Source organism: Scyliorhinus canicula, chromosome 14, assembly GCF_902713615.1.
Source record: "Scyliorhinus canicula chromosome 14, sScyCan1.1, whole genome shotgun sequence".
Classification (NCBI taxonomy): Eukaryota; Metazoa; Chordata; class Chondrichthyes; order Carcharhiniformes; family Scyliorhinidae; genus Scyliorhinus; species Scyliorhinus canicula.
The window spans coordinates 8,289,654-8,313,638 of record NC_052159.1 but is presented as its reverse complement, the minus strand read 5'-3'; the positions used below and the strand labels follow the sequence as shown (position 1 = coordinate 8,313,638).

Here is a 23,985-nt window from a genome sequence, read left to right as displayed (position 1 = left end):
GCTGCCTTCCTGAACACGCGGCAGCCCCTGAGGTGCAGGTACACCCACGGCGCTGTTAGGGAGGGAAGTCCCAGGACTTGATGGGCCGAATGGCCTCCTTCTGCACTTCAGGGATTGAAAGAGAGGCACAGAGGGGAGCTGTATCCAGGACCAAATGGGGTTAGGTGGATTTGGGAGGGCAGAGTACCCCGAGAGGGAGGAAATGCAAGAGAAGGGATTCTTAAAAACGAAAGCCAATCCCCACATTCCTGATCATGAGGATCTTCCAGAACAAATGTCAAATCACAGGGTGTCTCCAGGAAACAATGATCGGAGCAGCGCCAGGGAGGCGGAGTGAGCGGTGACTGATGCAAGCACCGCTGGGGTCACATTTATAAACAGAACTGGCTGCAAAGAGCGAGGATTGCGGAGTGGGGAGTTTGTGCACAAGGTTTCCGCACAGGAGGATTCAGGCATAGGAGGTGAGTCACAGAGAGAAGCGGATTACAAACGGGAAAGGTTCGCAAACTGGAAGGACATCGGCACCTAGCCGTGTTGGTCAATTCCACTGTCAATTGGTAAATTTCGCTACCGTTCTCACTCCTACTTTTGTTACACTTTTCTGTGTTCAATAGAGAGCAATGAGACCGAAACTTTATTAGAATGATTCTTTAAAAAAAAAGCCATTTCCTTCACCCTATGTCCATTTTAAAATCATTTGCCATTTAAATTGGTGCTGAAGTGGTTGGGGGCTGAGGTGTGTGTGGTGGGGGCTGATTCTTGGAGGAGAGAGGCGTCAGATGCAGAACATTAACTGAAGTGGAATTCGGTTTGCCAAGCTTAACCTTGTCAGTCTGTTGCATTTTCATATCCGCATTCAACCGGCTAGGTTAAGATAATTGCCTGGTGTTTGTTTTTTGAGTGTCAGTGTTTTGTGTGTGTGTTCAAATGTTCTGCTCAGTACCAGTCTCTGATCGAGCAGACAAAAGGACGAGATGGAGCTTTTTCTCATGTGTCATGCTGTCATCCAGCTCCCTCTTAAGCAGACTGCCAACCTGGTCCAACTTCATTGTCTAGGGGAACAGGGCCACTGACTCCTGTGCCCACCTCATCTTCTAACCAATCCTGTTACTGTCTGGGTCCCAGCCCTGATCCCTATCCAAGATTAATCCTCCTTTTGCTGAACAGTGATAAATTAGCTGCTCGGTTTCCCTCACTCCCCCCTTAACCCCAGGCCTGGCACCGATTCACAGAGTCTGACAGCTGAAGGCCAACAATGGTGTCACTCGCCCATTTAGTTTTTTAACACAAGTGTGTCTGTGCCCCTGAGAGAGTGGGTGGCAGAGCTGGTGGTGGGATTGGGAGGGGGGGGGGGGGGGCGCACAGGGAGAGACTTGTGAGGCCCTCTGTCAGCAGTTCTGTTGTTAGCCGTGGGTGACGGTGGCACAGTGGTTAGCACACTCACAACTCGAGGGACCCGGGTTCAATTCTAGCCTCGGGTGACTGTGCGGAGTTTACACTTTCTCCCCGTGTCTGCGTGGGTTTGCTCCGGGTGCTCCGGTTTCCTATCAACAGTCCAAAAATGTGCAGGTTAGGTGGATTGGCCGTGCTAAATTGCCCTTAGTGTCCAAAGATGTGCAGGTTAGGTGGGGTTACTGGGCTACTGAAATGAAATTAAATGAAAATCGCTTATTGTCACAAGTAGGCTTCAAATGAAGTTACTGTGAAAAGCCCCTATTCTGGGGATAGGATGGAGGTGTGGGCTTAAGTTAAGATTTAGGTTTAGATAAAGGATCGGGATCGGTGCAGGCTGGGAGGGCCGAAGGGCCTTTTCCTGTGCTGTAATTTTCTTTGTTCTTTGTTCTTAAGTAGGGTGCTCTTTCTAAGGGCAGGTGCAGAGTCGATGGGCCGAATGGCCTCCTTCTACACTGTAAATTCTATGATCTATGAATGGGCAGTCAGCAGGTTGTGGATTACCGCCCCCCCCGCCCCCCCGGGTTGGACTCCTCCCCCATCCCGCCAATTCCAGGTGACTTCAGTACCTACTCCAGGGTGACACTCTCAGTGAATACTGAGGGACCTCCACATTGTTGGAGGTGCTGCCGTTCAAATGAGACCCGAAATGGAGTCGCCGTCTTCCTGCCCAGGTGGATATAAAAGAACCTTCCCAATCGTTGTGGAAAAGGGAGACATGACGTCGAAGCTTTCTATCTTGCACCCGTCAGGACAGATGCAAGAATGCCAAATTTCAAAAGGAGCAACAATTTCCGCTGCATGAGAAAATGGTGCTGATTGGCTGGCAAGTTGACTCTGATTGCTCCAAGGTGTTGCCATGGAGAATGCACGGTATGGAGTGAATAAATAAGGAGAAACTTTCCTGCGGCAGAAGGGTTGATAACCAGAGGACACTGATTTAAGATAATTGGCAAAAGAACTAAAAGAGAGATGAAGAAAAAAATGTTTATTCTTCCATAGGATGGGGTTGTCAAGGCCCGCATTTGTTGCCCATCCCTAATTGCCTTTGAACTGGGTGTCTCGCTCGGCTATTTCAGCGGGCATAGAACATAGAACATAGAACAGCACAGAACAGGCCCTTCGGCCCTCAATGTTGTGCCGAGCAATGATCACCCTACTTAAACCCACGTAACCCGTATACCCGTAACCCAACAATCCCCCCATTAACCTTACACTACGGGCAATTTAGCATGGCCAATCCACCTAACCCACACATCTTTGGACTGTGGGAGGAAACCGGAGCACCCGGAGGAAACCCACGCACACACAGGGAGGACGTGCAGACTCCACACAGACAGTGACCCAGCCGGGAATCGAACCTGGGACCCTGGAGCTGTGAAGCATTGATGCTAACCACCATGCTACCGTGAGGGCAGTTAAGAATCAACCACGTTGCTGTGGGTCTGCAGTCACATGTAGGCCAGACCGGGTAAGGACGGCAGATTTCCTCCCCTAAAGGACATTAGTGAACCATATGGGTTTTTACAACAATCGACGATGGTTTCATGGTCATTAATCTTTTAATTCCATATTTTTATTGAACTCAAATTCCACCATCTGCCCTGGCAGGATTTGAACCCAAGTGCCCTGGGTCTCTGGATTAATATGCCACTGTTTTTTTTAATACTGTCTTAGTAATAAAATTTGTTTTAATCTACCATATCCTTATTGTGTGTGAAATCACTCCTGGAGAGAGGTAGCCATTCCTCACACAAAATTCAAATAAAACATTCTGCCCAGTATCCTAGCAACTGTTGGGGTCTGGTCCAGGATCATCGCCCTTGATATTCAATGGCATTACCATTACTGAATCCCCCGCTATCCTGTGGGTTACCATTGATCAGAAACTGAACTGGTCCCAGCCATATAAATACTGTGGCTACAAGAGCAGGTCAGAAGCCGGGAGTTCTGAGGCGAGTTGCTCATCTCCTGACTCCCCAAATTCTACAAGGCACCGGAATGTGATGGAATGCCATCCACATTCCTGAATAAGCCCAGCTCCAACAACACTCAAAATGTTTGACACAGTCTAGGGCAAAGCGGCCCACTTGATTTGCACCCCAGCCAGCATCATTCCCTCCACCAATGACGCACAATATCAGCCGTGCGTACCATCTACAAGATGCATTGCAGCAACTCACCAAGGCACCGTTGACAGCACTTTCCAAACTTCCACCCTCCACCACCCAGATGGACAAGGGCAGCAGATACCTGGGAACACCATCACCTGCAAGTTCCCCTCCAAGCCGTACACCATCCTGACTTGGAAATGCATCGCCGTTCCTTCACCATCCTTGGGTCAAAACCCTGGAACTCCCTCCCTAACAGCACTGTGGGTGCACCTACACCGGATGGACTGCAGTGGTTCAAGAAGGCAGCTCACCACCACCTTCTCAAGGGGCAATTAGGGATGGGCAATAAATGCTGGCTTTGCTCACATTCAATGAAGGATTAAAAGTAGCCCGACCAAAGAAGCAGCAGAGAATTGATGGGCTGAATGGCCTCCTTCTGTTGTGATTCCATTTGATGATGAGAAGTGTGAACGCTTCATAAATAATGTGACAAAATTGCTATTTAATTGAAAATCTTTGCTCCCGAGTTCACCAGTAACATGAAAATTAAATTCCAGCTGCAGACCAAGGCAGCAATAACAGTGTTGTGCCCCTAATAAATAGAGCGATGCCACTGCCTGATTACATCTGCAGACAGTGATAGATTTTCTGACTCATAATCGCTGTACAGTGAACAGCTGTGGACAGAGCTTTGCTGGTTCATTTCTGACTGACATGTCAGCCTACCCAGATTGAGTGGGTCCCGTAACAAAGCAATAAGCCCAGAACACATTTGGCAGTCAGGGATTGCATGTTTAAATTAGTGAAAGATTCATTTGGGCCAATGTAGGGATATAAAGGACAACAACCTGCATTTATATAGCACCGTTCCCATAACGAATAGGTCCCAAGTCAATTCTCGCGAATGTTTCCAAACAAATGTTGACACGTCCGACACAATAGGGTAGGGGACCGGAAACTTGGGTCAAAGGAGTAGGTTTTGAGGAACGTCTTGAAGAAGTGGGTGAGGAGCGGGTATGTGCATTATGGGATGGTTGAAATGTTGGTTTTTTTGGTTAATGTTTGCATTTTTCTGTAATCTGTAACTGTTTACAATGCCACAAAATACCTCAATAAAATTGTTTGTTTAAAAAAAAGGAGAGGTTTTTCACCTAAGCTCGAGATACACTTTCTTTACCTGGAGGTCTTTGGAGGCTGAGTTAGGTTTCGAATGAGTGGATTTGTCTGTGGAGGGAGGCATGCACCATGAGACCATTATCCTGGCCTTCCTTTTGTCCTCGGAGTCCCTACTCTTATAGAACATAGAACATAGAACAGTACAGCACAGAACAGGCCCTTCGGCTCTCGATGTTGTGCCGAGCAATGATCACCCTACTCAAACCCACGTATCCACCCTATACCCATAACCCAACAACCCCCCCCTTAACCTTACTTTTTAGGACACTACGGGCAATTTAGCATGGCCAATCCACCTAACCCGCACATCTTTGGACTGTGGGAGGAAACCGGAGCACCCGGAGGAAACCCACGCAGACACGGGGAGGACGTGCAGACTCCGCACAGATAGTGACCCAGCCGGGAATCGAATCTGGGACCCTGGAGCTCTGAAGCATTTATGCTAACCACCATGCTACCGTGAATGTTTGCTGGTCTTCTCTAAGTGAATCTGGGGAATAATGATTACTCTGCGCTGTGCTGGATTCTGGGCTGTGTTGTGTCTTGTAAAATATCCTCTCCGGATTAATGGTCGGAATTCTCCTGCTGTTCGCTGGCGGCAGGATTCTCGGGTCTCACCAGAAGTGCCCCCCCCCCCCCCCCCCCCCCCCCCCCCCGGACCCGGGAGCGTGGGGTAGTTTCAATGGGAATTCTCATTGACAGCAACAGGAGCACACAATTCCACCGCCAGCGAACGCAGCGCTGATTCCCGCCGACGAGATACGCAAGGATGGGAGGTCGGAGAATTCCACCCAAGTTAGACTCCCAAGTTGCAGGGATGGGTGGTGGTGATGGGGAGGGGCGGGGGGGGGGGGTTGCTAAGAGAGACATTGGGGGGGGGGATCTCATTCAAAAGCACTCGGTGCCTAAGGGTGGGGGCGGCGGTCGCTCTGAGTTCTTGCTGCTCACCCCTCCCGACATCACTTAACGCTGGCCTGGATTGTAATGATGGTACTTGGCCTCAGGTGAGTGTGGTACCAGCAACAGATCGCACTTCATCAGTGGCACTGCCATTAAATAGAGCTGCCGGCCTCTGATTGGGTGGGACTCCCCGGGTCCTTGATCCCAGGGGAGGCCAGGCTTAGTCCTCTCAAATGCCTGAGTGGCACTTAAAGTGGTAGGCGCTCCCTCAAAGAGGCGACGCAGAAGAGACCCCCCCCCCCCCCCCCCCCCCCCCAGACCCACCCCTGTATAATCCGGCCCAACGTCTCTGGTCAATGGCCCTTGTCAGTTCGGGAGCTGATGTAGTTCAGCAAGCACACGGGCGGTGGGTGATATGGACTTGGTGAAAGTTGGTATATCGATAGCACAGTTATGAATGAGCTCAAGTTTACGGAAGGTGAAAAATGGGGGGTTTTCCAGGAGAATATTGGCAAGAGTCAAGCCTAGAAGAACCAAAGACGTGGATGAGGATTTCAGCAACAGATTGCCAATGTCTTATCAATTACATTGTTAATTTTGTTAACGTCAATTACATTGTTGAGGTTAATAGAAACCGGTGATGGGTACTAATTGTCTTTGAGTGCATAAAAATAGGTTTTTATTAGATTATTTTTATTTAATATACTGGTTTATGAAAATAACATGTAAATAGGGGACTGCTGGGACACTGGGCTGAATTGGAAAGAGCTGTGAGACGGAACAAGTCAGTAAATGCTCTCAATAAAGAAAAACTCAGTGTCTTAGTTTCGGCTTCAGCAACTGGCATGGAACCTGTTAATACAGGTGACCTGGGGCAGGAGGAGAGTCTGGCTATGTTACAAACACTCTCCTTCATGTGCATTTGATCTTTGCTGATTTCACAACGTGGGCTCATAGCCAAATCAACTTCATGTTTTACGTGGTACTCGATGTTCTTTTCTAGTGGGGGGAGGAAGCGTGGATGAGCTGAGGGATTTCCGTGTCCATTATTTGGAGGGCACGAATAAGTAATCAGTTAAGAAAGGTGAATGGAAAGTCAGTGTTTACCTCGGGAGGGCTGAAATACAAACGGGTGTAAGTTATGCTTCAGTTGTCTAAAGCTTGGGCCTGGTCAAATCTGGAGCACTGTATTCTGTTCCATGTACCGTGCTTCACCAGGTGAATACTGATCTTGGAGGGGGTAAAAGCCAGCTTCGTCAGAACGATCCTGAGGTTAACGGTTTAAATTGTGAGGACAGGTTGCATGGACAGGGCAGGAGTACAGAAGATTCAGGTTGTTTGCAATGATTTATGGATTAGAAAGCAATTTCCTCTGGTGGGGTGATCTGCAACAAGGCGGCATAACCTGAATTGGGCCAGTCAGGGGCAATGTCAGGAAGCAATTCTGTGATGAATATGGGCATTTCAGATGTAGTGTATTATAGGTATTTGGTGCTGTAAGGGTTAATATCCTGGGTTAGAGTGTGTTTGACTGCTGTGGTCATGTTTTAAAGAATCCTGGTTTGAAAGGTTGGGAGCCAGGGATGCAACTAAGGCATTGTAAAAAGCTTGGGCTAATGCAGTTTGTTTGGATTAAGGGGGGGTTCCCTGAGGAGTTACTTAGATTTCAGCTTGGTACGGCGACGTAGTTACTGAGTGGAGCTAAGGTATCAGGCATTTTGCACAGCAGCAGTGTTTTCGTTGTGAGTTGGTTGGAGATGTGAACAGAAGTCATACGTCTCTGTTCAGTTAAAAGATATGCCTGTAGATAGATTAGCAGTTTCTGTCTAAGCAGTTCAGACTTGTCTGATTAGCAGGTGAGCTGAAACGAGCTGAAGCAGCTTCGGAATAATAATAAAAAATTGCTTATTGTCACAAGTAGGCTTCAATGAAGTTACTGTGAAAAGCCCCTAGTCGCCACATTCCGGCGCCTGTTCAGGGAGGCTGGTACGGGAATTGAACACGCGCTGCTGGCATTGTTCTGCATTACAAGCAAGCTATTTAGCCCACTGTGCTAAACCAGCCCTAAGAAATAGAGCCAGATTTCTTGCATGGTTCTGACAGGAGTCAGGTCTTTTCTTTAAAGCAGTGTCAAAAGACATCTCTGTAAAGCAGGTATTCCTGAGTGCTAATGGTAATGAACAGTGGATTGAGGGCTGAGATGTTTGTTTTGTTGTTTGAGTGGGAATAAAGATAACAATTAAGGGTTATTGTGTCGCTGTACTGATTAGCATTGTTTAAGGGGTAATTGTAAACTATTTTCTGGTGTGATGTTATAGATATTTTAATACTGTGTTAGTAATAAAATTTGTTTTAATCTACCACGTCCCTATTTTTCGTGCAATCACTCCTGGAGTGAGGTATCCTTTCCCCACAGTCTTACAAAATAAAAATAAGATATTGGGTTTTCTGTCCAGTGTGCTAGCCACTGTTGGGGCCTCATCCAGGATCGTAACAGTTCAAAAGAGGGGAGTGGAAATCTGGCACTCTCTCGCCCTGAAAAATGTTGTTGAGGCTGGTGGTCAATCGGATATTTAAAAGAAAAGAACAAAGAAAAGTACAGCACAGGAACGGGCCCTTCGGCCCTCCAAGCCCATGCTGACCATGCTGCCCGACTAAACTACAATCTTCTACACTTCCTAGGTCCTAACCCTAACTCTATTCCCATCCTATTCATGTATTTGTCAAGATGCCCCTTAAACGTCACTATCGTCCCTGCTTCCACCACCTCCTCCGGCAGCGAGTTCCAGGCTCCCACTAGCCTCTGTGTAAAAAAACTTGCCTCGTACATCTACTCTAAACCTTGCCCCTCGCACCTTAAACCTATGCCCCCTAGTAATTGACCCCTCTACCCTGGGGAAAAGCCTCTGACGATCCACTCTGTCTATGCCCCTCATAATTTTGTAGACCGCTATCTGGTCACCCCTCAACCTCCGTTGTTCCAGTGAGAACAAACCGAGTTTATTCAACCGCTCAAAACTGAGATTGCTAAATTGTTGTTGGGCAAAGGCTTTAGGATATTAGGGGTTACAGAACTCGAAGGGTAGACGGAGTTGAGATACACATCACACAGGATCTAATTGAACAGGCCAAAAGGGGCGGGTGGCCATCTGTTCCTCTATTCCATTGATAAATGAACATGTCACCTCTGGGACCAAAGTACACTCATTTGGAAATGGAGCTGTAGGAAGTTTTAATTTTGGGAGAACAAGTGATGATTAATACACAACTGGATTGCACACCAAGCTGGAATGTACACCTACCAGTGCCTGCAGCAAATTCAGGCTCTGTCGAACCAATCCTTGTGATCAATAGATCAGACAGAGGACACTTTCTTTATAAAAGGTGGCCTACAAGACAGAAACTATTGGGAATCTTTCCCGCTCATGCTGTGAGATTGTGTTGAACAGCCACACTCTGTAAAGTTAAACACAGTAGGAAAAAGTAGGTTGGAAGGGGAGAGAAAGAAGTGGCAAAGCGATGCTGTGGGCGGGCTTTTATAAACCTTTATAGATTGTAAGGAGAAGAGGAGATCGAAAGTAAGGCTCACATTTATATAACGTCTTTCACGATCGTCAGAGGCCTCAAATTGTCTGACAGCAGCAATTCCCAAACTGTGGGTCAGGACCCCCGATGGGGTGGCAGAGGTCACATTGAGGTTTGCGACCTCCTCCCTCCTCTGAGGCGGCATTGATGACCGTGGAGAGGAGATGACCCTTTGCGATTGTTTTAAATTTGGCATTCTTGCATTTGTCGTGATGAGTGCAAGACAAAAACTTTGACAGCATTTCTCTCTTTTCAGCAATATTCAAATTCTGTGCCACCAAACAACTGATTGAAGATAAAAACAAAATACTACAGAACCGGTTTTGCAGAAGAGTCACATTAGACTCGAAACGTTAACTCTGTTTCTCTCTCCACAGATGATGCTGAGTTTATCCAGCTTTTTCTGTTTTTATAGCTGATTGAAAATCAAAAGAGCCAAAGGAAAATTGTGCAGATGTCTTTTAAACTCACTGAGTTGTTGTGAATCTAGAAGGCGCCCTGAAGGTGTGGTAGAAACAGATTCAGAAGAACCTTTCGAAAGAAAGTTGGAAAAATACTTGAATGGGTAAAAATATTGGATTGGATTGGATTTGTGTATTGTCACGTGTACCGAGGTACAGTGAAAAGTATTTTTCTGCGAGCAGCTCAACAGATCATTAAGTACATGGGAAGAAAAGGGAATAAAAGATTAGAACGAGTATAAGTTAAGTAAAAAGTGGATCTGTTGGGGAGAGCTCGCAGACAGTCGCCTCGCCCCAGCGCCATCTTCTGACGAAGCCATAGGGCTAAATACAGGGAAAGAGAAGGGAATCAAGCTGCTTGGATAGGTCTTTCAAAGAGCTAGCACAGGTAAGATGGGCTGAATGGCCACCTTAGGTTCTTAGTGAAAGACATAGGAACATCTTGGGGGGGGTTTAAGAGTATCTCGTGAGTGGGATTGTTAATTATCCCAATTAACCGGAGCAACTTTACTCATTACATATATTTCAATTGTCTAGGAAGGAAGATCGTTCCAGCCAATGATGGGATTCGGAAGCACAGTTCCAGAACACACAGAAAGAGAAACACAAATAGCCAACAAAACCCCTACCACAGATATTAACCCCAAGACATGCCACGCTGAAGATGTCTTAAGCAACCTGAACACTTTTCGTAAAAGCAGACTCTTCACTGATATTGTGCTTCGGATTGAGGGGAATGAGTTTCACTGTCATCGAGCCACACTCTCTGCTAACAGCGTCTACTTCCGGGGAATGTTTAGCAATGATCTCCAGGAAAGACAACAGGACACAGTGGACATCAAAGGGATCTCTGCAGACGCCATGGATTGTGTGATAGACTATATGTACGGAGGAAGGGTGGACATCCGAGAGGACAACGTCCAGAGTCTGTTGGAGGCGTCTGACCTTTTCCAGGTCTCAGCTCTCCGACAAGGTTGTGTGGAGTTCTTGGAGAACCAGCTGGCCCCTTGTAACTGCTTGGGTTTCTTGAGTTTTGCCAACCTCTTCTCCATCCAAGCTTTGTCCGAGAAGAGCAAAAGGTTTCTCCTGGAACGTTTTCCGGATGTGATCCAGCATGAAGAATTTTTGCAATTGTCCAAGGATGACCTGTGCGACCAGTTGACTAGCGACTTCTTGGCTGTTACAAAGGAGGAGACCGTCTTCGAAGCTGTGATGCATTGGGTCCGCCATGATGTGTCCAATAGGAGACGAGCGCTGAAAGAGCTGTTAGAGCGAGTTCGAATTCCCTTACTGGATCAGATATATTTTGTCGAGAAAGTTGAAACAGATGAGCTTATTCTGAGCTGTAAGGAATGCTTGCCCTTGCTTCAAGAAGCGAGGAGGTATCATATCTTTGGCAATGAGATAATGTCTCCAAGGGCCAGACCAAGGAAGTAAGTTGGATCTTTTTGTTAAACACTTCAGCCTTGGCTCAATGCATAGAATCCCGGTCAGAGGTCATCTGTTCAATCCCCCCCCCCCCCCCCTCCTTCAGTCCAACAGTCCCTTGAGCACATAATACCAACATTAGGAGAGTCAGTGCAGACACAGAGAGCAAAATGCCATCCTTCTGTGCTGTAATAATTCTGTGATTCTGTGTGCGTGCATGAGGAACAATGTCATAATGATGTCACTTAGCGAGAGAAGGTGAGTGAGAAGTGACTAAGCAAGGAGCTGTAGCTATGTTCTGGTCATGGAGGAATCAGAGAATTTATAGTGCAGAAGGAGGCCATTCAGCCCATCGGGTCCGCACTGACCCTTGGAAAGAGCACCCGACGTAAGCGTACGCCTACACCATATCCCCATAACCCAGTAATCCCACCTCACCTTTTGGAGACTAAGGGATAATTTATCATGACCAATCCACCTAATCTGCACATTTTTGGACTGTGGGAAGGAACCGGCGGAAACCCACGCAGACACGGGAGGAAGTGCAAACTCCATACCGACAGTCACCCACAGCAGGAATCGAACCCGGGTCCCTGGTGCTGTGAGGCAGCAGTGCTATCCACTGTGCTACCATGCCCCTGGTGTTCTGTAACCCTTTGTACAGTTAGTATTGTAAATAAAATAGTTTCGCAGGAAAGACCATTGCCTCCAGCAAGATCTATTCCAGAGATCGGAAACCAACGTGTCTAACCGTAACAGACCGTCTTTTGGGCGAGACTTTACGCGAGATCCCATCTCCTCCTGCAGGCGGACGCTAATGAATCCCGAGGCACTATTTTGAAAAGAAGCAGAAATGTTCTCAATTTATCCCTCAACAAACATCGATTGCAAACCAGGTATCTGGTCATTGCACCATGTTACTGTTTGTGGGAACTGGCTATGTACAAAATTAATTGCAGCAGTTTCTGCATGGCAGTACTGGTTATAATAATAATCTTTATTGTCACAAGTAGGCTTACATTAACACTGCAATTAAGTTACTGTGAAAAGCCCCTAGTCGCCACATTCCATCGCTTGTTCGGGTACACTGAGGGAGAATTCAGAATGTCCAGTTCACCTAACAAGCACGTCTTTGGCCTATGGGAGGAAACCGGAGGAAACCCACGCAGACACGGGGAGAACGAGCATACAGTACACAGACAGTGGCCCAAGCCGACAATCGAACCTGGGACTCTGCCGCTTTTAAGTAACAGTGCTAACCACTGTGCTACCGTGCTGCCCGTTAAATTACATTCCAGAAGTACTTAATCCGCTGCAATATGCTATGTCCCGAGGACATGGCACTCTGCAGCACACTCCGGCATGTGGGAAAGCAGGTTCACCTGAGCTGGGGTCCGTCACAGTGGACAGAGTAGACAGGGGGGGGAAACTGTTCCCACTAGGGCCAAGGATCGAGAATGTAAGGGAACAAATTTAAACTAATTGGCAAAAGAAACAAAAGCGATCTGAGGAAAAGCTTCTTCACGTAGCCCGGGTTAGGGCTTGGAATGCGCTGTCTGAGGTAGTCATAAGGAAGTTAGAAGGCAATCCTGAAAAGGAAAAGTTTGCAGGGTAACGGGGAGAATGGCACTAAGTGAATTGGCTCACTTGGAAAGCTGGTGCAGACACGATGGGCCAAATGGCCTCCTTCTGCACCAGAACACGTCTGTGATTTTATATGCCAGGTGGTGTGTTGCTCCTGTACCCATTTCATGGATCAATAGAGTTACGGTGAGCAATGCTGTGACGATACACCTAGAAACCTAACCTTAACCGCAGAGGCTTTTCTTTTTTCTCAGGTTCATGAACGTCGCAGAAGTTATCGTGATGGTGGGAGGCTGTGATAGGAAGGGTTACACTATGCTGCCGTACACCCAACAATACAATCCAGGCACTGGCGAATGGGCACACCTGACCAAGATACCAGACTACTCAAAATCTGAGTTTGCTGTGTGTGCCTTAAAGAATGACATCTTCCTCTCAGGTCAGCAACAGGAGCCTGGGCTCATTGTGCCTGGGTGTGGCAATCTGTGTCATTGTGCCTGGGTGTGGCACTGAAATGTGAATGTGTGGGAACGCAAGTATGTCTGTATGTAAATGTGTGGGCACATGGGAGTGTTACATGTAAATGTGTGGGAACATAGGAGTGTTACATGTAAATGTGTGGGAACATTGGATTGTGTTTGTATGTAAATGTGTGGCAACATGGGAATGTGCTCGTATGCTAATGTGTGGGAACATGGGAATGTGTCCCTGTGTAAATGTGTGGGAACATGTACATGCATGGGAACATGGATGTGTGTTTGTATGTAAATATTTGGTAACATGGGAATGTGTGTGTATGCAAATGTATGGGAACTTGGGAATGTGTTATATGTAAATGTGTGGGAATATGGGAGTGTTATGTGAAAATGTGTGGGAACATTGGAGTGTGTTTGTATGCAAATGTGTGGGAACATGGGAATGTGCTCTGTGTAAATATGTGGGAACATGTACATGTATGGGAACATTGGACTGTGTTTGTATGTAAATGGGTGGGAACATGGGAACGTGTCCTGTGTAAATGTGTGGGAACATGTACATGCATGGGAACATGGGAGTGTGTTTGTATGTAAATGTTTGGTAACATGGGAATGTGTGTGTATACAAATGTGTGGGAACATGGGAATGTGTTCTGTGTAAATGTGTGGGAACATGCACATGTATGGGAACATGGGAGTGTGTTTGTATGTAAAATAATGGGTTAATGGGAGTATGTATGTACGTAAATGTGAGGGAATATGGGAGTGCAACTGTATGTAAATGTCTGGCAACATGGGATTGTGTTATATGTGAGCGTGTGACAACATGGGAGTGAGTTATTTGTGAGCGTGTGGCAACATAGGAGTGTATTACATGTGAGTGTGTGACAACATGGGAGTGTGTTATATGTGAGTGTTGGACAACATGGGAGTGTGTATCTATATATAAATGTGTGGGAACATGGGAGTATGTCTCTATGTAAATTTGTGGGCACATGGGAGTGTGTCAGTACGTAAGTGTGGAAAACGTGGGAGTGTGTTTGCATGTAAATGTGCAGGAATATGGGTGCATTTTTATGTGAATGTGTGGTAACATTGGAGTGTGTCTGTGTGTGAATGTGTGAGAACATGGGAGAGTGTAAATATAAATGTGTGGGAACATGGGAGTGTGTCTGTATGTGAATGTGTGGGAACTTGGGAGTGTGCGTATGTAAATGTGTGGGGTCATGAGTGTGCTTGTATGTAAACGTGTGGGAATATGGGAGTGTCTGTGTAAATGTATGGGATCATGGGAGTATGTCTGTATGTCAATGTTTGGGAACATGGGAGTGTGTTATATGTGAGTGTGTGACAACATGGGAGTCTGTCTGTATCTAAATGTGTGGGAACATGGGATTGTGTTACATGAGAGTTTCCAATAATAAAAATCTTTATTGTCACAAGTAGGCTTACATTAACACTGCAATGAAGTTACTGTGAAAATCCCCTCGTCGCCACATTCCGACGCCTGTTCGGGTACACAGAGGGAGAATTCAGAATGTCCAAATTACCTAATGTGAAATCACTAGTTGAGTGAGTTGTCAGTCAGCTCTGCCTCAGTTGGTAGAAGTCTTGACTCTGAGTTACAAGATTTGGGATTCATGGCCCACTCCAGGACTTGAACACAAAACCCCAGGCAGGCACATCAGCACAGTCCCGAGACAGTGCTGTACTCTGGGTTTCTGTCTTTTAATTGATATCAAAGTACGGCTCTGCCTGCCCTCTTAGGTGAAGGTAAAATTACCTATGGCGCTATTTTGATGAAGAGCAGAGGGGTTCTCCTCGCCATACTAGCCAACATTTATCCCCCCGGCAACATCGCAAGAACACCGCTGCTGTCTGCGCTGACCATAGAGCCATTGGCGATGGCTCTCAGGGGGTTGGCAGAGTGGCAGGGGATAATGAGGGGACAGAGGGAGCATCAGGTGTCGCTCTGTACCGATAACCTCTTGCTGTATGTTTTGGATCCGTTAGAGTATGGGAAGGATTATGGGCCTGTTGGGGAGGTTTGGAGGGTTCTCGGGATACAAGCTGAATGTAGGGAAAAGCGAGGTTTTCCCGGTTAATGAGCTGGGGCAGCGGGCTAATTTAGGGGGGATGCCATTTACGGTAGCGAGGGATAGGTTCAGGGAGGGTCCAAGAGGTGAAAATGAATATTCTGCCGAGGTTCTTGTTTATCTTTCAAGCCCTCCCGATCTTTAGACCAAAGGCCTTTTTTCGGAAAGTGGACACGATCATTTCTGACTTTGTATGGGCGGGGAAGGTGCCGAGGGTGGGGAGGACCCTGCTACAGAGGCAGCGGGGGGGGGGGGGGGGGGGGGGGCAGCGAATGTGGACAAGGTGCGGGGTTGGTGGGAAGGAGAAGGGCTAGAGTGGGTTAGGATATAAGGGGTCTAGTTTGAGGGCTATGGTGATGGCAGCGTTGCCAATGGCTCCGAGTAGGTATTCAGAGAGCCCGGTGGTGCAGTCCACGGTGAAGATATGGAATCAGCTGAGGAGGCATTTTAGAGTGGAAGGGATGTCGGTGCTAACACTGCTGTGCGAGAATCATGGGTTTGAGCTGGGGATGGATGGATAGTGTATACAGGAAGTGGAGAGAAGTGGGGCTGGTCAAGCTGAGGGATCTGTATTTGCAGGAAGGGTTTGCCAATCTGGAGGAGCTAAGGGAGAGGGTAGAACTGTCGAGGGGGAGTGAGTTCCGGTGTCTGTGACCTCCTCTTGTGCAAGAATGAGCCGGATACAGTTTAAGGTGGTGCACAGGGCGCATATGACTTGGGCGAGAATGAGTGGGTTCTTTCAGGGGGTAGCAGATGAGTGTGAGAGGTGTGGGCGGGGGCCAGCGAATCATGCGCACATATTTTGGGTTTGCAAAAATTTGGGAAGATTCTGGCGAGAGTATTCGCGGCCTTACCCAGGATAGTGGAGGAGAAGGTGGACCCGGACCCTTTGGTGGCGATATTTGGGGTTTCAGAGAAACCGGAGCTCACGGAGAGGAGGAAGGCCGATGTCGTGGCCTTCACCTCTCTGATTGCACGGCGGCGAATTTTGCTGGAGTGGCGGTCGGCATCGCCACCGGGGGTAGCAGCATGGTTGGGTGATCTGTATGACTTCCTGCGGTTGGAGAAGATAAAGTGTGAGTTAAGGGGCTCTTTAGCGGAGTTTGAGGAAAGGTTTGTGACCGTGTTTGGGGGGCTGTGCGCCGTAGGAGACGGGGCGGGGGGGGGGGGGTTGAAAAAGGGGCAAAATCTGTACAGACTGTATAGTAGATTGCTGGGTGTTTATTCGCTGTAACCTGTTTTGATACATGTTTGTAATAAAATACATTTTTTAAAAAGACATTGCAAAGAGAAACAGATTATTTGGTCATTATTACATTGAGGGTTGTGGGAGCCTACTGTGTGAAATTGGGTTTCCAAAACTACTACTTTGGCTGTAAAATGTTTTGACACATTTGGTGGATGTGCAATTAATATCGTGTGGATTTCCTTTCTAGGTGGGAACCTGTACAGTAATGATGTGTGGATGTATAACTCACTGCTCAATATCTGGGTCAGAGTGGCTCCTTTAAATAAAGGAAGATGGCGGCACAGAATGGTGACACTGCATGGCCAGGTAGGGACTGGACAGAGTGACATACTGACTAGACATTGTTCTTAACTAATAGCTGCCATAATTTGGTAGCAGAAGTGTTCATTACTGATAATCCCTGGGGGGGATGATAATGGCGTGGTAGTAATATCAGTGGATTTATAATCAAGGGGCCCAGGCCACTGTGCTGGTGATGCAAATTCAAATTCCACCACGGTGCTAAATCTGGAGTATAATAATAATAATCTTTATTGTCACAATTCGGCTGACATTAACACTGCAGTGAAGTTACTGTAAAAACCCCCTCGTCGCCTCATTCCAGCGCCTGTTCCGGTACATTGAGGGAGAATTCAGAATACCCAATTCGCTGAACAAGCACGCCTTTCGGGACTTGTGTGAGGAAACCAGAGCACCCGGAGGAAACCCACGCAGACACGGGGAGAACATGCAGACTCCGCACAGACAGTGACCCAAGCTGGGAATCGAACCCGTGTTCCTGGTGCTGAGAAGGAACAGTGCTAACCACTGTGCTACCGTGCTGTCCTCGTCCCAGTAATTGTCGCCAAAACCCATCTGGTTCACTAATGCTCTTTAAGGAAGGAAATCTGTCATTGTGGTTTAGCCAATATGTTACCAATATGGACCCACGTCATTGCATCATAGGATTCCTACAGTGCAGAAGGAGGCCAATCAGTCCATCAAGTCTGCACTGACCCTCTGAAAGAGCACCGTACCCACACCCGCTCTCCTGCTTTATCGCCGTAACTCCATCTTACCTGCACGTGCCTGGGCAGTAAGAGGCAATTTAGCATGGCCAATCCACCTAACCAGCACATCTTTGGACAATGGGAGGAAACTGGAGCACCCGGAGGAAACCCACGCAGACACGGGGAGAACGTGCAGACTCCGCACAGTCACCCGAGGCTGGAATTGAACCCGGGTCCCTGGCGCTATGAAGCAGCAGTACTAACCACTGCGCCGATGTGCTGCTTGAAACTTACCTGTTCCAAATAAATATTAAGTCCGGGATTCGCCTCCAAACAATTGCCACAAGGGTGGCGAGGGGTTCCTACCTGTGAGGTGGGGGTCGGGGGCTTGTGCTGGGCTGGTGGGGCGCAGGTGGAGGACGTTCCTTGGGATGACACTCCTTTTGCGGCGCTCCCCATCTGCAGCTATTCAAACCATTAAACAGTCAGTCGGTATGTAAAAGTTAAAGTTTTCTCATAATAAAGTGAAAAGGTGCTTATCTGTACCCCTGTACTATTTAAACAGTCATTCATTATCTCATAATCACACATCAATAATAATAAAGTGAAAGTGTTCTTATTTGCACCCCTAAAGCCTTTAAACAGTAAGTCAGTAAGAAATAACATTTTCTCATAATAAAGTGAAAGTGATCCAATTTGTACCACTAAATCCTTTAAAATGTCTGCCAGTATGCCAAGTTTAAAGGTCTGTAAGATGCAGTGAAAGTTTTGCTTTTAAATTGATGGAATTCTTAGAAGTGGTTTTCACACAGTCAATTTCATTGCCTTTTGAAGCATTGAGGTCAGTATGTATGGCTAGGAGGCTCAATGCTTTGAACTGGATTGTTTACATTGAATTTCACACTCCATTGCCTACTAAAAGCATCGTGATTGACAGTTCACTGAAACTTCAAAGTGATGAATCAGATTGTTTATTTGTGTAGCTCTGCAAGATCCATTAAGTCAGATAGCAGCTGTTTCTCTAACTGCATTTATTTTAATCAATCTGCCTATTTGTTCTACTGCTTCATAGAAAGTGAAGGGGCAAATCCTACAGCTGTTCTTTCCTTGAGAACAAAGAGGCAGATTCATTAAATCATTTTGGTTAAAGAAACAGCTGCTACTCTGAGCATCCCGTGTATTGACAGACATTTGAAAGTGTTTTGAGGTACAGATGGGATCACTTTTTAAAATCAGTAAGTGGGTGGTGAATCTTTAGAGTTCTCTCCCTCAGAGGACGGCGAAGGCTCAGTCAATGAGTATGCTCAAGACTGAGATTGGCAGGTTTCTAGATGTAAGAATAATAATAATCTTTATTAGTGTCACAAGTAGGCTTACATTAACACTGCAATGAAGTTACTGTGAAAAGCCCCCAGTCACCACACTCCGGCGCCTGTTCGGGTACACAGAGGGAGAATTCAGAATGTCCAATTCACCTAACAGCATGTCTTTTCTGGACTTGCGGGAGGAAACCGGAGCACCCGGAGGAAACCCACGCAGACACGGGGAGAATGTGCAGACTCCACACAGACAGTGATCCAAGCCGGGAATCGAACCCGGGTCCCCGGAGCGGTGAAACAACAGTGCTAACCACTGTGCTACCCTGCTACCCCATTATTGCAAGTATCAAGGGATAAGGGGATAGTGCAGGAAAATGGTATTGAGGTGAAAGATCAGCCATGATCTAACTGATTGGTGTGGCGGGGACGAGGGGCCGAATGGCCTGTTTCTGCTCCTATTTCCGATGATTGGCTGAGTGAAGGATGATGCCATGTGAGTTGCCTTAAGGGAGAAAGGGAGGAATAAGAACATGGTGATCAGGCAGAGTCAACATGGTTTTGTGAAAAGGAAATCATGTTTATCCAATTTATTGCAGTTCATTGAAGGGGGTCACATTTCTGTGGATAAAGTGAATGGACTGTATTTAAATTTCCAGAAGGCATTTGCTAAAGTTGCACATCAAATGTTATTGCAGAAAATAAATGCCCATGGTGTCGGCTTAACATGGGGCGGGGACGAGGGGCCGAATGGCCTGTTCCTGCTCCTATTTCCGATGATTGGCTGAGTGAAGGATGATGCCATGTGAGTTGCCTTAAGGGAGAAAGGGAGGAATAAGAACAAAAAATTGAAGTTTCACCAGATGGGACCCTGTTGACCAAAGCATTGAGGGCCATTGCCATCCTTTGTACCGACTGCTTTGTTGCTGTGCATAGCTCGTCACACATGACCATTGAAATAATTTTTTTTTTTTTTTTTTATAAATTTAGATTACCCAATTATTTTTTCTATTAAGGGGCAATTTAGCGTGGCCAATTCACCTACTCTGCACATTTTTGGGTTGTGGGGGCGAAACCCACGCAGACACGGGGAGAATGTGCAAACTCCACACGGACAGTGACCCAGAGCCGGGATCGAACCTGGGACCTCAGCGCCGTGAGGCGGTTGTGCTAACCACTAGGCCACCGTGCTGCCCTGACCATTGAAATAATTGACACGACTGTATCAGATGCCTTCTGAAACTGGTCATCTGTAGCAGTTCAGCTCAAATTCTAAAATAATGCCTGAGACCTTTGAGGGAGAGTGAGGTGAGACAGATTGGCACTGACTGATTACACATCTCCTTGTTTTTTAGCTATACGTTGTGGGTGGTTTTAACGGATTCAGCAGGATGTCCAGTGTTGAGTGCTACAATCCGTACTTGAACCGCTGGTCCTACACTGCACCTTTACTGGAGGCCGTGAGTTCAGCAGCAGTTGCCGCCTGCTTAAGCAAACTCTACGTGCTAGGAGGGGCGGTCAGCAATCAACTAAACTCCAACAAGGTAAGCAAAGAGACTCCCTACTTTCTCTCCTGGAGGCATAAAGGTTACGGCCACTATATGTGTCTATAGCCTTGAGTGGTGCCTTAAATGTTAAACCATCCCAGGTGAATGTCAAACTTCCCACTGCACAAAGAGAAGAATAGTTCTCTCCGGTGTGCTGGCCAATATTATACCCTCAAATAATGTCACAAAAGAAAAACAATCGTCCAGTCATTATTGCATTGTTGTATGTGGGATCTTGCTGTGCACAAATTGGTCTTCCAACGTAACAACAGTGAACTGCACTTCAAACGAACCACATTCTCAAACTTCAACACACTTGACGATGCAGATAAGTCTTTAGTCAACGGAAATTCCAAACATCTAACGGATTTTACTTGACAATCCAGATTCTGTGATGCCCCCAGAGATTTTAGAGTATTGTACATCACCACTCAGTCCTCCTCTGTTGAGTCATGTTTATATATGCTACGATGTCTTGAGTTGTGAAAAGTGCTATTGGAATGCAAGTCTTCCTTCCCACCCAACCATTCCTCTGCCCCTGCCTTCAGCCCCTTCTACCCCCATTCCCTGGCCAATATTGGCTACTGGTTCCACTCAATTTTAAAATTCTATTTTTTCTGTTAGCATTACTTCATAGCCTGACTCCTGCCCATCTCTGTAACTTGCTCCAGCCCCATGACCCTCTGGGACCTCCGTGTTCCTCCAATTCAGCTCTCTTGCTGTCTCCAACTGCAATCTCTCCACCATTGATGGCCCTGCCTTCAGCTGTCAAGGCCCTAAACCTCTTCGCCTCTTTCTTGTCTTCTAAGACGTATTCCCCTTTGACCAAAACCAGGTTGGTAGAGTGGGCAGATAAATGGTGGATAACGTTTAATGCATACAAATGTAAGGTGATACATTTTGGGAAGAAGAAAATGAGAGACAATATAAAATACGGAGTATAATCTTGAGGGCTTCAGAAGCAAAGCGACCTGGGTGTAAATGTGTATGGATTATTGAAGGTGGCAGGACAGGTGCAGACAGCAGGAAACTGAGAAAAAAATCATGGTGATCAGGCAGAGTCAACATGGTTTTGTGAAAAGGAAATCATGTTTATCCAATTTATTGCAGTTCATTGAAGGGGGTCACATTTCTGTGGATAAAGTGAATGGACTGTATTTAAATTTCCAGATGGCATTTGCTAAAGTTGCACATCAAATGTTATTGCAGAAAATAAATGCCCATGGTGTCGGCGTAACATATTGGCGGGGATCATAAAAACTGACAGTAAAAGTTCCTAGCGGTATGTGTAGAGAAAAAGGATTGGTGAAGACAAATGTATGTCCCTTACAGTCTGAAACAGGAGAATTTATAATGGGGAACAAAGAAATGGCTGACCAACTATATACAATACTATATTCTGTCTTTACAAAGCGGGACACAAATAACGTACCAGAAATGTTGGGGAACACAGTGAGGGGGGACCTGAAAGAAATCAATCACAGCACCAGGGACCCGGGTTTGATTCCAGCCTTGAGTGACTGTGTGGAGTTTGCACTTTCTCCCAGTGTCTGCGTGGGTTTCCTCCGGGTGCTCCGGTTTCCTCTCACAATCCAAAGATGTGCAGGTTAGGTGGATTGGCCATGCTAAATTGCTCCGTAGCATCCAGAAGGTTAAGTTGGGTTGCGGGGATAGTGTGGGGGTGTGGGCCTGGGTAGGGTGCTCTTTTGGAGGGTTGGTGCAGATGGGCCGAATGGCCTTATTCTGCACTACAGTGATCCTATGATTAGTAGAGAAATGGTGTTGGGGAAATTGATGGGATTGAAGGCTATTAAATCCCCAGGGCCTGATAATCTACACCCAGGGTACTTAAGGAAGCAGCTCTAGAAATAGTGGATCCATTAGTGGTCACCTTCCAATATTCTATAGACTCTGGAACAGTTCCTACAGATTGGAAGGTAGCTAATGTAACTCCACTATTTACGGTAGAGAAAAAAACCAGGGAATTATAGACCAGTCAGCCTGACGTTGGTAGTGAGAAAAATTCTCGAATGCAATCGCAAAGATTTAACAGCAGAGCAGTTGAAAACAGTGGCAGGATCAGCCAGAATCACCCTAGATTTACGAAAGGGAAATTATGCTTGGCAAATCCACTGGAATTCTTTGGGGATACAACTAGTAGAGCTGATGAGGGGGAGCCAGTGGTTGTGGTATATTTGGATTTTCAGAAGGCTTTCAACAAAGTCCCACATAAGCGATTAGCGTGTAAAATTAAAGAGCATGTGTCGGGGGGTAGTACATTGAGATGGACAGAAAACTGGCTGGCAGATGGGAAACAGAGTCAGAATAAACGGGTCTTTTTCAAATTAGCAGGCCGAGACTAGTGGGGTACCACAGGGATCACTGCTAGGGCCCCAGCAATTCACAATATATATTAATGATTTAAATGAGAGAACTAAATGTAATATCCCCAAATTGGAAGCTGACACAAATCTGGATGGGAGGGTGAGCTGTGAGGAGGATGCAGAGATGTTTAAGTGTGATTTGGACAAGCTGTGTGATTGGGCAAATGGATGGCAGATGCTGTATAATGTAGATTGGCCTGATTAAATTGTTAGGTGGGGTTACGGGGATAGGGTAGGGCCTTGGTAGGGTGCTCTTGGGTTGGTGCAGATGGGACGAAAGGCCTCATTCTGCATTGTAGTCATTCTATAATCGCTAGCACGGGGCGATGGGGTTCTGAGGACATAGTGGGATCAGGCTATTGAGGTGGATGATCAGCCATGATCATAATGAATGGTGGAACAAGCTGGAAGGTCCCGAATGGCCTCCTCCTGCTCCTATTTTCGTTGTTTCTATGGATAGAAGATTGATTAGTTAACAGGAAACAGAACTGGCATAAATGGGGTTGGCAGAACAGGATGAGTGGTGTGTCACAGGGCTCAGTCCTGGGGCCTCCACTGTTTACAATTTATATAAACGACTTGGATGAGGGGATTGACGTGTAGGTTGTTAAATTTGCTGACAAGACAAGGATAGGAAAGTAAGTTGTGAGAGGACATAAGGAGGCTACAATAGCCGTAGATAGAGTCAGTGAGTCGGCAAAGACCTGGCAACTGGAGTATAACGTGGGAAAATGTGAAATTGTCCATTTTGGCAGGAACAATATTGTTATCTAATTGGCGAGAGATTGCAGAGCTCTGAGATGAAGAGGGATCTGGGTGTACTAGTGCATGAATCACAAAATGCTAATGCGCAGGTAGGGCAATTAATTAGGAATGTTAATAGAATGTTATTGTTGCTGTGAGGGGAATTAATTACAAAAGTGGGGAGGTTGTTCTTCAATTGTACGGGGCACTGGTGGAACCACAACTGGAGTATTGTGGGTAACAGGGGTTGCCAACCTTTTCAGGCATGATGTGACAAACGGCGCACTCACACTTTTTCACCTGAATCGCTCGTTAACACCCACAATGTAGTGGTGAACCGACAGTTGGCAAACGTACACAGGGGTGCGCCACGGTTCAGCAATCCGCTACAGATGAAGTGTCTCCTCTTTGAGCGATCATTCATCCTGCGTGCTAAGTTTAAATCAGCATTCGGACTGAACTTCTGTTCAATTCAAAGCCATTG

The 23,985-nt window shown here is 46.6% G+C and overlaps 1 protein-coding gene across 2 annotated transcripts in view; it reads left to right on the top strand.

Annotated features, from left to right (window-relative positions):
• The first annotated feature begins 201 nt into the window (after window positions 1-201).
• LOC119977662 (kelch-like protein 24) overlaps window positions 202-23,985 on the top strand; it is a 41,449-nt gene continuing 17,665 nt past the window's right edge. The window contains exons 1-5 of one of the 2 annotated variants that reach the window (XM_038818827.1): window positions 202-461; window positions 10,226-11,121; window positions 12,955-13,139; window positions 16,709-16,827; window positions 20,182-20,370. In XM_038818827.1, coding sequence (XP_038674755.1) covers window positions 10,247-11,121; window positions 12,955-13,139; window positions 16,709-16,827; window positions 20,182-20,370 — 1,368 coding nt within the window. In that variant the 5' untranslated portion in view covers window positions 202-461; window positions 10,226-10,246. Of the gene's footprint in view, window positions 558-10,225; window positions 11,122-12,954; window positions 13,140-16,708; window positions 16,828-20,181; window positions 20,371-23,985 lie in introns of both variants that reach the window. The other variant, XM_038818828.1, reaches the window with a different exon arrangement.